This window comes from Zerene cesonia, chromosome 6 (assembly GCF_012273895.1).
Source record: "Zerene cesonia ecotype Mississippi chromosome 6, Zerene_cesonia_1.1, whole genome shotgun sequence".
NCBI classification, from domain to species: domain Eukaryota; kingdom Metazoa; phylum Arthropoda; class Insecta; order Lepidoptera; family Pieridae; genus Zerene; species Zerene cesonia.
The window spans coordinates 1,762,358-1,778,582 of NC_052107.1; the positions used below are offsets into that span (position 1 = coordinate 1,762,358).

The 16,225-nt window shown below is 33.3% G+C and overlaps 1 protein-coding gene across 1 annotated transcript; it reads left to right on the forward strand.

Moving 5' to 3' along the window:
• The first annotated feature begins 2,146 nt into the window (after window positions 1–2,146).
• LOC119840575 (cell wall protein PRY3-like) lies at window positions 2,147–16,115 on the forward strand. Its single transcript, XM_038367262.1, has 9 exons — window positions 2,147–2,253; window positions 2,725–2,842; window positions 11,124–11,279; window positions 12,460–12,550; window positions 13,461–13,593; window positions 14,175–14,268; window positions 14,662–14,827; window positions 14,912–15,412; window positions 15,769–16,115. The coding sequence occupies exons 1-9, from the start codon at window positions 2,147–2,149 to the stop codon at window positions 16,113–16,115; spliced, it is 1,713 nt and encodes a 570-aa protein (XP_038223190.1).
• The last annotated feature ends 110 nt before the right edge of the window (window positions 16,116–16,225 follow it).

The window sequence follows — 16,225 nt, forward strand, 5'->3', positions numbered from 1 at the left end:
AATTCAATCAAACTGGATAATGATTTCGATGTTAGTTTATTTTTTATAAATGAGAAGAACGGTTAATTCAAATGGATTGAAAGAATATTTTAATGATAAGAAAAAAATCGATAGACGGGATTCGAACCCGCGTCTTACGGTACGGTACGTGGAATGACGCGGGTTCGATTCCTGCCTTGGAATCGATAATATTCTCATTCCTTATTATCATATCTTACTTAGCTCCTGTGTTAGTTTGGGATTTCAACACTTGTTTTGATTAATTTCCATTAATAAGGCTGATGAGTCTACCTTCGAACTACTTTGATAAGGTTAAAGGGTGCTTTAACCTTATCGAAGTAGTTGAAATCTATAGATAATATTGATAATATAGATTATATTTGGTGAAAATTTAATTAATGGGCTCTAGAAATCGATTGTTTCTATTCACCTTCGTTTATAATTAAATTCCTATGTTCTATCTATCCCCTGTGACATGTGACATCTGCCAAACCGCATTTGGCCAGCGTGGTGGATTATGGCCTGAACCCTCATAGGAGGCCTGTCTCCCAGCTCTCGAAACATATATAGGCTGATGATGATGATGATGATCTATCCCTTTGAAATGGGTCCTATACTTCCTGAGCGCATTCAGTTTTATAATATATTTGGCTGATTATTTTTTATTATAAAGCACATATTTGTAAAATATGATATTTCAACTAGAGAAGTTCTTCCTTATTTTGAAATCGTTTGAAAATTTTGATTTTTAGTTTTATAGCATTGAAATGCTTTATAAATGAAAAATTTTGTAAGAATAGAAAAAATTTGATCACGAGGCGGGATTCGAACCCGCGTTTTTTGCCAAACTGTAGCAATGCCTAGCCTCTCGGCTATCCGTGATCCCTATGAGGCTAATTCAAAATTGAAAATTCATGTGTACAAACTTAGCACAATATTTGAATTATAAAAGTCACATAAAGTTGCAGCTGCGACGAGAATACTTTAATTAACTTGATTTTTCGGTAGTGGTTTATTTCGAATATAAAAATCACACGTTATACAATGATAAAAGTTAATATACATAAAACGAGGTGAGTCTTATTGGTGTATTTATTTCGCCATGCGTTCAAAAACATATAAGTATTATTTAAAGGCAAACCACGAAAATGTTAGGTACTGTTTGTGTAGATAGAATCTCTTTAGGCGGTCGTCTGAAAGCGTTGATTAAAGATCCTGATTGATTTTATGCTCCATATTTATGTCAATGAATGCTTAAGTTGTAAAATGTACAAACAATTAATTTTATGCTACGATTAAGAAACATGCATTTTAGTATTTATGTTTGATATACTTATGTATATGTACAAACTTTTATATTCCGGGTATTTTAATGAATCAAATTAAAGATAACACAAATATGTTTTTACATCTGATTCTGACAATAATTGTATTGACAAAATGATTAAAGATCCTTAAATCATTAAATAGACGGAAAATAAATAATAAAAAATGGATATACTGGACATATGGATCGGAATTATCGATTTGTTATTTTTGTCAGTAACTCCTATCTCAAATATAATTTTGTTTTCAATGAGAACTCAATAAATTTATCCTCATTAAATTTATAAATAAATCTTATATCGCGTAATCAATTAATCATTTTAAAAGCGAATACTCAAAAATGGTACCTATCCATTTTTCAACCATTCATTGTTACATGTACGTATAATTCTACAGATTAAATTTGTTCGCCGAACATGTATAAAACTATAAATTTATTAAAATCTAGGTTTTGCGTAGCTCCAAAAAATGAAATTCAACTTTTACCTAAAGTCTTGATGTTTTTAAACATGTCTGTGTTTGAACACTAGGTACTTTAACTTCCCATTTTTAGGTTAAAACCCACAATTCGTGTGAACAATTCTAAATTTCGGTAATTTGAAATATTTCAAAATTGGAAAGAACACTCATTTGTGAATTACAACAGTCGATTGTTAGAACGTCTTCAAATATGGAATACCAATTTATATTAGGGATATAAAAAAACTTCGTTGCAATGAAAACAGATTGTTATACCTAATCAGTCATACATTTATACGTGGTAATAAATACAATAAAATTGAATCATAAATTTAAACATTGACATTATGAGTAACCAAAAATGAACACAAACGTAATAGAAGATGGTCACGATTCGCAGGGGCACTATCTCTGCGAATGTTCATGGGCGGTGGTGATCGCTTACCATCAGGTAAACCAACCAGTCCAGTGGGTTTTTTGTGTACCTAAATTGTGTCCAACGACACTACAAGCTACTACACTTATCTTTGAACTGACGGTACTCACGAACTAAAACTTCATTTTAATACTTCATATCCCCTTCATCAAATATTGTTACACATACATACAATAGGACAATAAAAACGAAGCTACATTCTAAATGACAAATAAATATTAAATAAGTGAAAGATAACTTATCGAAGGCAATGAAGCTGGTGAGTCGCCTGATGGTAAGCGTTACCACCGCCAAAAAACACATGACGTGTGGCACTTGGAAACTGCCGCGCTAAAGCTATTGCTTAGCATTTTTTCTTTCATTTATCCGGTCGGAGTGGGGGGAGTTAGGTTATTTTCGTTATCGAATTTCTGGATTCGGTCTCCACGCCCAAGGCCCGTACAGAAGCTATGCAATAGCTTAAAAACACATACAACTACTAAAACAAAAGTTCGTAATTCCAGATCTCATGGTGAACGGCATGACGCGTCGCGGGACGTCAAGCACGAGCGTCAGTCGGCGTGTGACGACGTCATCGCTGACGTCAGTACGTCGGACGAACGGCGCGCCCGTGCGAGCACTGTCCGTCCGATCGCATTTCCACTAGCTTTCTATGGCCATTTTATACTCATATTTAAAGTTCAAAATTGCTTGAAAATTATCACCTAGTCTCTTTCACATCAACATCTATTTTTCATAGCATTAAATGATAAGAGTAAGGCAGAACACCGTTAGACGGGTCAGCTAGCTTACTGTTATATAAAATCGATTATTTTAGTAATAAAAAATAAACTCTAATTCGATTCAGTTGGTTACCAACACAGTTAATCATATTGTCCCAACCAGCAAACGTTTGTTATAAGTAAAACTCTATTTATCAAGTCATACATACGAGGAAGGATATTTCAAGTTCAGTTCATTGCAGTTTCAGTTCGAGGTAAAGTCTCGAAAACTCTTTCACTGACCCACTTTTGAAGCTCTCTTGCTCTCTACAGTCAATTATTGACCTTATCCGTTTCGATAACTCACGTGTATTTTGCTTTCTGCCTGGTCGCTTGCATTGAATCCTGTAAATATAAAATATTGTCGAATTCGAAAATATTTTATAGGTATTTAAATGTTAAAATAAGTTTAGATATAACGTAAATTGATTCAACTCCTTTTAAACTATATTTAAATTTAGATATACTTTGTATGAAGATAAGTTAATCCGAACAAAAATAAAAAAAAAACTTTTAAATAAACATTCTTTCTTTCTTTCTTTCTTTCTTCTTTTATTGTTATATAAGAGAGTTGTATCAAACTACCAAAGATAGGCTAATTTGCTATAAAAATTGTATACACAATTATTTATCAAATAAAAGACTTGGAATGTAATTTGGTTTTATTTCACCACAAAAATATAATTTTTAAATAATAGAATTCACAGAAAGATTCTAGTATGTATGACAAAATAATAGATGATTAAAATAGATGTATCATTTAAAAGGTACAATTGTAGCAAAGATAAATTTATGTGCGTTTTTGACATGTATTCCACATGTAACGTAAACGGTTTGCCTCCAAAATAGTTCAAGTGATTCTAACCAATATTACAGGCATTATGTTTATAACGAATCCACTTTATCTATCTATCTATCACTTCGACTAAATTAATGGAAATGCGATCGACACGATGATCTACGATGTCTATAATTTCTGTTCAGTACTTCTTAATCCTTGACGTCTTAACCTCAAAACAATGTTTCCTTTTTGCACTGTGACAACTGGTGACAGCTATTGCGTTGGCGCCGTGACTAGACTTACCTTTGAGTTCCGAACCGAAGTACTAATCCTATGCAGCAAGTCCTATGCAGCAATAACTATAAATGTTACTAAGTATTTAACAAGCTGCAAAGTGTTTCGGATTTCAAAAATCTTCCACGTTAACACAACCTCTCTTTTTCTTATTTTGCTTAGTAATACTCGCTCATATATAATGTTTACATATATTTCTATGGAACTGATTTTTCTAGATACTTATTTCTTATTTCGGACCATCAATAGTTTCTAAATATGCTTGTTGCCTTTTGCTCTGTTACCAAAAAGGGATCACAGACAGTCACCATGCTTAATGACTTAACTACTGTACCAAATTTTAGCCCCAAATTAATGTATGGCGAAATATGTACCTAGCTCGCGGACAAAAAGTATTAGTTCGCTTTTTATAAAGTACTAGTTACGCCCCGCGGTTTCACCCGCGTAAGTCCATATCCCGTAGGAATATCGGGATAAAGAGTTGCCTGTATTTTATTCCAGTTGCTCAGCTGTCTACGTACCAAATATCATTGCAATCGGTTCAGTAGTTTTTGCGTGAAAGAGCAACAAACACACACACATCCTTACAAACTTTCGCATTTATAGTATTAGTCGAATCTACACAATATTGTATGATACTATAAAATAATCAGTGTTTATAACAAAACTTGTAATATTCGGTAAAAAACAGCGTAATTTCTTGTAACATTAAGCATAAGATAGACAACAGTCCATAAAGCCTTCGAGAAAGCATGAATGAACTTTGACGTAGTAGACATGAATTTAATTAAAGCAATAGCCAGCGACGGTTCTGAGAATGGCGGGAATTTATCCTTGTAGGCGTGTCTGCTCAATTTTTCTGTTTGCGCTGTAAACGTGTGACATTCAGTAAACAAGGGATATTGAGTGATCAATGTACATCGCTTCAAGGTGTATAATGGACATATTTCGATAAACTCCTTTCTCGAATATTAGACGTATTTGTGGTAGGAGTTTCTAAATTAACGTACGTGACGTATGAATGGTATAAATTAGATTTCACGTGATTTATGTTCCAATAAAGATATTAAGATTTCGAAAAGTTGGTTTTATTGAAAACAATATCCTACTGCATCTTTTTCTCATCAAAAGAAACGAAGAGTAGTCCAAAAATACCTATTTAAACTAACTGACGTACGTTAAGAGCGAATTTATTCATAGGAAGTGTATTTGCAATAGTTTGTTAGAATAAATTAAAAAAAACTAGTGATAGAAAAACACATATTTATATTTTAATTGTCAAACACTCTATGAAACTTAATATCTCTCAAAAAGCATAATTATATACTGCTGAGGTTTTAAAATATATCCGGCTATCAGAATAGAGAGGGGAAGATAAATTATATCCTTATTTAAAATGTTCACAAAGGATTTGCTGTACACGCTCAAAGTGAAACCATAGAACATTATTTGTAAAATAAAGTGTCAGAAGTTAATATAAATATCAGTTTCGTATAAGAGAAAAGACTTTAAACTCGACGGCTAAAGGTATAAATTGATTGTTGAATGTGTTTGATATTTTTGCCATGATATTGGCTGAAATGATATAGTCAATACTATGTGCACGCCCCGGCTCCGCCCGGGTCGTTAATTTCTTTTTTTTTTTATTTTTTATGTCATCGCGGGCAACTGAGCTGGTGGTTCGTCTGATGGTAAGCGATCACCACCGCCCATGAACATTCGCAAAGGTAAGGCCTCTGCGAATGCGCTGCCCGCTTTTTTGGGGTAAGGGAAAAGGAATGGATTAAAGACTGGAAAGAAGGAATGGACTGGGACGGGTAAGGAAAAGGAAATATTTACCTTAATTGTAATGATATTTTTTTATGTCATAGAGGGCAACTGCGCTGGTGGTTCGCTTGATGGTAGGAAATCGCAAACACCCATGGACATTCGCATAGGTACTGCCTCTGTAAATGCGCCGCCCGCTTATAAGGGATTGACGATTGAAAATAGGGAATGGACTAAAAAGGTAAGGAAATGGAAACGGACCTCTCTATAATCCAACCACAAAAATAATACCATAAAATAACTCTGTTACGTCGTGAACGACTGGCGAAGAAACTACACACGATAATATATACACACACGATAATATAAATAACCGGTCATTTAATATTTTAAAATATAGCTGGGACAGTTTACAAACTCTTTGTGTGAGATACGAAATATAAAACCATTGCGAAAGGGTAAGAAAAAAGGTGTTGTCATTAATATGACAGGTTGTTTACATTGAGGCTATCATTCTATCTGAATATTTATGTAAACGAAGTACCTTAGACTTTATGTTGTAACTCTAGACTGAGTTTTAATTTTGAGAATTGTACAAAAGGTAATTGGTATATAATATGCTATAGAAATTGTGAAATACTATAATTGTTATTGAATTGAATTAAAAATATTTTCTATATTGTTAGGATTAATAATATATGGGTTTAGAGTTATGCACGAAGATAAATAATTACATATCAAAAAAATTAGTGATAAACTGATTAAATACGTGTAATAACAATCTTAAAACTTATTTCTTATTGCGTATACCTACGTAATGAAAAGGTTGAGGGTCAAATATAGCGTTATGTTATTATAAAACATTCTGCATACACAACTTCCCGTATTCCATGTTATCTTCTGGAAATTTAAATACTCTTATGAAACTTCAAACGCGTAAATAACTTCGCGCCATTAAAGGCTCTTAACATTCGGTGAAACATGTTTTATGAAATAATTCTCATTCGTACGTTCGTTATGAAATATTTATTTTTGTAATTTCACATCTTAACTTATATCCTTACTTGCTGATAATGTTGTAAATGTGAAAGTTTGTTTGTTTATCCTTCTTTCATGCCGCAACGGGACGATTACATGGTAATGCATTTTTGTGCATAGAATTTTTATTCATAATAATCTAATATTATCACTACATAGTATACAACTAAGTCGTATATCCGTGGGGTTATATCTTTAAAACTACGCAAAGGATTTTCATGCGGTTTATTTAATAGATTGAGTGATTCAAGGGGATATTTTATGCGTATAATTACATCTATTAAACTACTCCGAATTTATAGTGTGAAGCCGAGGGCAATTTGATTCTATCGCATGTTGAAATTGTGACATTTACGAAAACATAATTTTCTTTGACCACACAAGCAAATCCGCGAGCAGCACCTGGCTGTTAAAAATAACTTATCGTTAGATAAATTCAGTTCAATTAATATTCAGAATTAAAGCAAATTATATGAAACCGAGTGATCTAACCTCGCTCCTTACGAATTACTAAGGATTTATGTTATCGCCGCTTCACTGAACTTTTATCAGTGTTTATTTTATCATAATCAGAGATGGGCTTGTTTAATATCTTCCTTTCTTGAAGAAAGAGTGAATTTCCGGTCTTTTAGTTAGGCAATATTTATGGGAAAATTGTTCGTAAAGAAAAAAATACATTAGCAAAAGGAAAAACGGTCTAACAGTCTTTTTTGATTGAACGATTTAACAAAAAAATAGGATAATTATAACCTTATAAGTTAGCTAGTGATCGTTTAAACATAAATACATATTGAGTTGCATGTATTTGAGAACCAGTATCACATAGAAATTAGCTTTCCGCCCGCGCTTTCGCCTACGCGGTCAAAGAAAATTCCTATAGGAATAAGAACTTAAAACCTATGTCACTCTCTAGGTTCGTAACAGTCTCCATACACAAATTCATAAGTAATTCAAAGTTTGTAAGGATGTGTGTGTGTTTGTTGCTCTTTCACGCAAAAACTACTAAACCGATTGCAATGAAATTTGGACGTAGACAGCTGGACAACTGAAATAACATATAGGCAACTTTTTATCCCGACATTCCTATGGGATACGGACTTACGCGGGTGAAACCGCGGGGCGCAGCTAGTGTACCATGCATATTTCCAATTATTCACTCAATTATCGCCCTGAAGCTGTATTGGTATGAGCTCTCTTCAGTTGATTTATACAGAGCGTTGTTAAAATTCACTTGAGTACGAAATTCAATTTCATGTTTGATGTTATTTGAGCGTTTTATTATAATCTGTGTTCATTTTTAATCGACTTCAAAAAAAGGGATGTCTTCAATTCGACTGTATTTTTGTGTTTGTTACGTTATATATTTATTTGAAAGCTGCCATTAAAATTTTTTCGGCTCACATCTTTTCCTTCCCCTTCCCAGTCCTTTCCTTTATTCCTCTCGCGAATCCTTTCTTAATCCCTTCCCAATTTAAAGTCGGCAAGTCCATTTGAAGAGGCGTAAGGTCTGCAATGAACCTTATGCCTCTCTCAATGTTCATGGGCGGTGGTAGCGCTTACCATCAAGCGTCCCACCAGCTCCATTGCCGACAGTGAATAAAAATACATTGTCAAGTTCGCTCAACTCTTACGGTGTTGTTTTTGTTAAAAATGCCTCTTTGTTGTTAAAATTACCTTCCAGTGTCCACAGGACACACGTGTCAAACGTCACACGAAAACATACCCACACGTTTCATAAGATATTTTTATATTATAATTACTTTAAAAGAAAGTAATTCGTCTTTTCATCACGCCTAAACTACTGAAGCGATGTGGATCAAATTTAGTATAGATAGAAAGGACAAAGTATAGTTTCTATCCCGGTAATCCCACAAGAACGAGAAATATAAGGGAAAACCCTAGATGTCTAATTTTTTATCGACAACGTAGGCAAATTCGCGTACGGAAAGCCACTGTAGTACTCCTAAACTGCTGGACCGATATTAATTAATTTTTTGTGTCTTCACATGGAATATATTCGAAGGTGAGCGAAACTTAAGGAAAGAACTATAATTATACAAAATATTGCCTCTATAAAATATAAAAATAAAACGCGTAGGAGTTTTTGTTATTGAAAAATAAATTTATGAAAAATTTCATTTAAAATGCGGGCAATATATCAACAAAATGTATTAAATTCCACGTTAGTACCTACTTGCTCCACGCGTGACTGTATCACGCTAATGAAAAATCGAGAGAAAGTTATTTTGACCTCTGATTCCCAAGTTAATCACTACATAATATACAACGAAGTCGCTTTCTCTGTCTCTATGTCCCTATTTCTTCTGATATCCAACAAGGGGCTACTGAAAATCAGCGCTGCGCATTACGCGAAGCACATGCTGAGTAGTTACCCTTTTTAGCACCGCGCGATTAGTTATTAGTTCACTTTTTCATTTTAATTTAACATTATGTGGTGGTGTTAATCCAAAGGATTTGATGGGGCTTTCCTTAATACGTAGAGTGATTCAAGAGTAATGTTTATATGTATAATAACATCTATTACATTACTCCAAATTAACGCGTGCGTAGCCGCGAGCAAAACCTAGTATATTTATATAAGCTTATTAAAGTTTAAATAACATTAAATGAATTTTACATCCGACTTCAGAAACAGATTATCAATCTTAATATATATAAATCTCGTGTCACAATGTTTGTCCTCAATGGACTCCTAAACCACTTAACCGATTATAATAAAATTCGCACACCATGTGCAGTTCGATCCAACTTGAGAGATAGGATAGTTTAAATAATTTTAATTACGATAAATGACAACCCGGGCGGATCCGGGGCGTGCAGCTAGTACGACTGTATATTTTTTGGTTATGTTACCTGATAACATTTTACTGGGTGAATCGATTTTTATGATTCTCTGTCTATCTGAAAACTAATGCCTGCTATTGAAATTTGATCTAGTTCTGGCAGTTTGAAGACGGTTTAGTTTATTGTCAAAAACAATTATTTTCACTAAAAATATACAAAAATTAAAAAAAATTCATACATTTTTTTTATAACCCACCTGATGGAAAGTAGAGACGAAATCTATGAAATCGCATGCCTGTCTAGGTAGTGCCTATTCACTGTTGCCTTCAATAAATTTAAATTATATTCCTCTGGAAAGATGGATGCGGGCAGGACGTTCCATTCCTTCGCAGCTAGATCGATGAAAGATGACAGATAACCTTTTGTACGCATGAATGTAAAATAATAGGAACCTGAGTCTTTTCAAGATACCTGGGCGAGGCCTTACCTCTTACCTTAGCAATTTCCAAAACTTTAGCCTCATTAATGATGACATCAGCAGTACAATTCTAGTGTGAGATAAGGACAGAGCTATATAGCTATCACTTTCCCACATTGAAATTTGTACTGCTTTAAGATGGTGTTCGCTGCCGATGCCGATGTTGGTATTCACAGCCAACGCGATTAATTATAATATTTTGACAATGCCGTTAGCTGAAAAGTAAAACCGTTATAAATGTTTGTTCTAACAAAATTTTACATAATCTTGTATATTGTTCGGTTGTTAATTTTTTTGGTGAAAGCCAAGGACTATTGTGATATAAAATTTTGTGAAAACCACAGTCATACTTTATGCATTTATAAGGTCTGGATGATCTGTTGAATCATAGCTATAAAATTATTCTTTTACTAGCTGTAACCCGCGGCGACACTCGCTTGGTACCTGGGTAAAATGTAGCTTATGTGCTAATCCAGACTATAATCTATCTCTACACCAAATTTCAAGTAGATACGATATTCTGTTATCCCGTGAAATAGTAACAAGCATACAACAATCCATCCATCCATACTTACAAAAATAGAATTAATAGGAAGTTTCGAATTGCATTGTCAGTATACAAATGTTATAATATCTTATTCTAATATTTAAGCCCCCAGATCAAATAGAAACTTCTTTCCGAAGCGGAAGTTGTTGTAAGTTTCAATTAAGTAGTTTTAAAAGAACTCTAGATTCAAACAAAGATTGTATTTTAACTTAATAGTTAGTGTCCTTCTCTTACCATGAGAAATATATTTTTAACACGTGTTACTGATTCAATAAAAAAGTGTCTTGCTTATAACTGTCTAAATTAGTTGTTTTTTTTTTATTTATTATTCTTCATTTTAGGTAATAGTGGGTCGAAATAATCTACCTTCCTTATTTAAATTGACACACTGTTATAAATAAAATTAACTTCACTTCATATAAATTTTTCAGCGAGACGGACCCGCGCCAAATTGTTTGAAGTATGAAAGAATCATAAAAAGCGATAAAGACAAACAGGATATTGTTAACAAGATTAACAGTCGAAGAAATAAGGTCGCATCTGGTGATATACGTTCGCTGCCACCAGCGAGTAATATGATGAAAGTGGTTAGTCTATGCCATTTTTATAATCTATAGGAAACTGTAATCTATCTAATAGGTACGAGAATAAGAGAACGGCTGTCCAAATTTTATAAAAAAAAATAATTAACTCCAAAGTACATGATTTTTTTTATTTGGGTCGCCTCCTAATAAAGGTACCACATAAACATAAACATTTTTAAAAGATACACAACTCTGCAAATGGATTTCCGAATTTAAAACTAAAGGGATTTTAAAAGGAGGATAAATGAAGGAAAGGACTAGGAACAGAATACGGGCTTTGTGTTTCCCCACCCACCGTAAGAAATGAATTCAGTACCATTTATATGCTATTATCACGCTGATCGTCTTTGGGAGTGTGTTACTTTCCCCGGTGCGAGCTGGCCCAATACATGGCAAACCTCGACTCGCACACTCGCGTTGTTTCAATTAGTGAACAATACAAATAATTAAAAGGTCGACTGCCTTTCATAGGTCATAGTTCATTCAGCTTTAGTTTATTATCCTTGTAATATTAGTTTGAGCTTACCGATTAAAATAACTTGTGTAAAATATTGGATCATTCCGACTATATATAGTTAAATAAACAGTTGATTTACTAAAGTACCGTCCGGCGAAACAAATATATCTAAGCATTACTTCGATACAGGAAAATGATCAATGAAATAGACGTGGAATGCTTGCTCCATACCCTATAAGTTTAACGACCATCAACATTAACACGTTGGTATAAAATAATACAGTATAAATGAAGGTATTATAATTAAAGGATCGGGGTTTCGGGGCTTCTTATTCATCATCATGATGTATGTCCTACTTTACATGAAATGCTCCATTTATTTCAACACTCAACCTTGAAATATTAAATTTCCTAAGTATAATTATAACAAAGATTCATTAGATAAACACTTCCTCAAAACATTCTTGCTATGACCAAAAATGAGTAAAAAAATAAGTATGAAGCCTTACTAATGGCCGTTTTTTTTAGCATATTAAACAATTTAAATAAAAATACGTGTTAAAATGTGAGATCCCGTGTAATGGGTATGAGGCTTGTTGTGGGAGTCAGGCATATATTTTTGGAATATATCTATTTATATTTATGGAAATGATATATACATTTTTGGAAATCAGATCATCAATAAAGAGATCTGTTAAAATGTTTTCAATCGTTTTATGTTTACAGAAATGGAATGAAGAATTAGAGAAATCAGCACAGCGTTGGGCTGACCAATGTGAAGGCGGTCTGGATTTAGAAGACACTTGTAGAAATTTAGGTTAACATCCAACGAATTAGAAAAATAAGTATTTTCAGTGTGTACCATACGATTCCACTAAGACTCGAAAAGTCAATGACCTTTATGTATTTGTACAAAAATACGATTATCTTACAAATCCGATTTGCATTTTAATTATGGTAAATTTTTCTATGATCAAATCTTTAATAAAATTTAAATACAAACGTTATTTCTTACCTAATATAATTAATTCTCTTAAATATTAACGGACTTCACAAAATTGCGCTGGATCTATCCTATTCTTAGTTGAATCGCATTGTATATGAAGTTAGCGTTAACGTACTTTCTAAACGTATACCACGTCTATCCTACTAATCCTACTAATATTACAAATGCGAAAGTTTGTAAGGATGTGTGTGTGTGTGTTTGTTGCTCTTTCACCCAAAACCGGAATTACGGAATCGATTGCAATGAAATTTGGTACGTAGATAGCTGGACAACTGGAATAACATATAGGCAACTTTTTGTCCCGATATTTCGGGATACAGACTTACGCGCATGAAACCGCGAGGCTTAGCTAGTGTTTCTATATTGCAATTTGACAGATACCTAGAGCAAATAATATTATACTATACCATTGACTTAGAAAACCTCCGTACAATCGCTGTTATTACAAAGAAAAACATTAATGAATCAAGAAAATCTCGTCTTAAGACCAAACTGACAACATTGACATAGTTTTATTTTACAAAAAACATACAAGTCTTGATAGAAGTTTAAAATTTATACATAGAACAATTTGACTTCTTATTTTTTTTAACTATGCGAGCCAATTTGAAACTTGCATTGCAAGCAAGTGCATGGTAATTAAAAGAAACACTTTCATCCATTAATAGCATACCATTTATGAATAAGAATGATAGTAAAATATATGGTTTACTTTGGATAGAGAACATTCCTGTGGGACAAAACATTGCTACACTGTACGGCGAAGTAACAGATGTCAAACCGTCTACAATGGTTGATCTGTGGTACATGCAGCTTCTTCATATAAACCCTGCTATTATAGCCAAGTACCAACCGTAAGTTTTTCTAGAACAATCCCTAATCTACACTAATATTATAAGGAGGAAATTTTGAATTATTTTTTTGTTTGTAACGATTTCACGCAAAATCAATTGACCGATTTCAAAAAATACCATTAAGTTAACAAAACCAGGCGAACAGGCAATAATATTACAATTTTGGAAGGCACTCTGTCACTCTGTCTTCTGTTTGTCTCTTTTCTTCTTTCACTGAATCGATTTGAATTAATTTTGGGACATGGACAGTTCGTGACCCAAGAAAGAACTTTTAATAGTTTTATCCGGGAGATCACATAGGACTATGCGGGACTATCTATATTTTCCCCTAAATACGCGGGCGGAGCGGGCATAAACGGGCCTAATGCTGGTCTAGAATATTCTTGGTATTATGAATACTTAAAAAAACTGATAGTAATTTTACTAAATGCTTATTAAATCTGTCAGTAACTTTCAACAATATAGACGTGGTGTCTTTTTTCATGTACTAAAAATGATAAATAAATATTGGCTGTTGATCAGAATCTTATTATTGCAGCTCTATGCATTGCAATTCTGTAATTCCAACTATTTCTCTTTAGATCATCGACAAGACGTTTCCACCGTCATGATTACTTCACCCAACTGGTTTGGAGTGAAACCACAGATGTAGGTTGCGGCGCGGTTAAATTTCAAGTGAATACTTATTTGTTTTCTGACAAAAACGGTATTTGAGGTTTGGAACGGAAATATTTGGATAATTTTATCTCTTATAATCTAACTTTGTAGTTAGGTGACACTTATTATTAACTTAGATATCCAAAAACTAATTTCAATCCATTTTTTTTTTCAAATAATAATTTTGTTTTGAATCCTACAAAACATATCCAAAATCATCCTTATATAATTTAAAAATAACCCTTTACCACGTCATCAATTGTCTAATATGCTATCATGTTTAAACGTTCCGAAATGTGGTACGATGCATCTACGAAATTACTTTCCTGACCAATAAAGTTTGATCCTAAAAACTAAAAGGCAAAATGTCAACAATACATTACCTGGTATGTTGTATTCTCATGATTTCAGGAACGTTTCCCAGAAACTTTTAATAAAAGTAGAACAGTTTTTCGTTTGGTTTGTAACTTTATGCCGTGTGGTAATATTGAGGGACAACGTGTGTACAATCAAGGACCTCCATGCTCTTCTTGTGGACTGAACATTAATTGTGATTCAAATCATAAATATTTATGCGGTAAAATATTAATTTATACTAAATTAGTATGTTTTATATGTTAATAATAGCACTTAAATAATAATGATTATAATACGTTCACAGAGCAAAAAATAGAAGTAGTAAAAACTAGACCAAATGCAGAAGAAATGAATTATAGCATTGTTTTAAATAACACGCAACTAAACAAATTAGAAAATGCACCAAACGCAAAAAACAATTCTTTGGCTGAAGCAACTGAATCAGTAACGGGTGTAGATAGTGACATAACACTTGATTTATTTTCCTTTTTAATTAACATTAATGAAAATACAACAACTCCACATACTGAAATTACACGATTATGTAAAGATGTATTATTTGTGGACGAATTTATGGACATACTAAGAAAGAAGCTAAGCACAGATACTTTATTGAAGGACATGTTAATGACTACAAAAACAGCGCAAAGTGATAAACAATATTCTGATGCCAAAATAGATGCTATTGTTAGTAAAATTTATGGGCAGAAAACGACGCCTACATCTACAAAAACAACAATGAGTGAAAGTATAAATTCAACATTGCTTGTGGATTTAGTGGAAGCTGTTATCTTTAGAAGTCGAGGTATGATACGATAGGAGCCGGAGGCCCATTTCCTTTTCCTCACCCGTCCTAGTCCATTCTTTCTTTCCAGTCGTTAATCCTTTCCTTTTCCCTTACCCCATAAAAGCAGGCAGCGCATTCACAGAGGGACTTACACCTTTGCGAATGTTTATGGGCGGTGGTGATCGCTTTACATCTGGCGAACCACCAGCTCAGCTGCCCGCTATGACATAAAAAAAAAAAAAAAAATGATAAAGAAGTCGAAATATGTTACTGAAACGCTTCTATGCTTCAACAAAATAAATACAACAATAACATCGATAAAATTCAAGGGCCACCGTCGTAATAGTTTATTTAATGTTAATTTTTTATTTCAGATAAAATTTCAAAAGGTGAAGACACATCTTCAGTATTAGATGCATCAATTGAAGCGAGAACGGTTCAAATGCAGGCTGAATTAGCTGAAACACGGCAAAATCAAGAATTTACTGGTCACTATTTCTTTCCTGAAGAGGAAGAACGGGAAGAGAACATCAAAGAACAAACAGAACCTTATTATGATTCCTCTATAGTACCGATATCGGAAATAGAACTAGAAATTGAAGAATTAAAAAGAAACAGAGGAACGAAAGATTTTCTTGACGACATTTTAGAGACTGATCTCTACACAGAAAGCCAGGAGCGAAATCATTTCATTACATTTGATGATAATAAAGGTACCTAAAGAGTTATTTGATAAATGTTTCACAGCGACATTAAAAACAATAACAATCTAAATTATTGTATTTTCTTGTGTTTGATTTTACGCGAGTGTTATTCATTTAGAAATTAAAG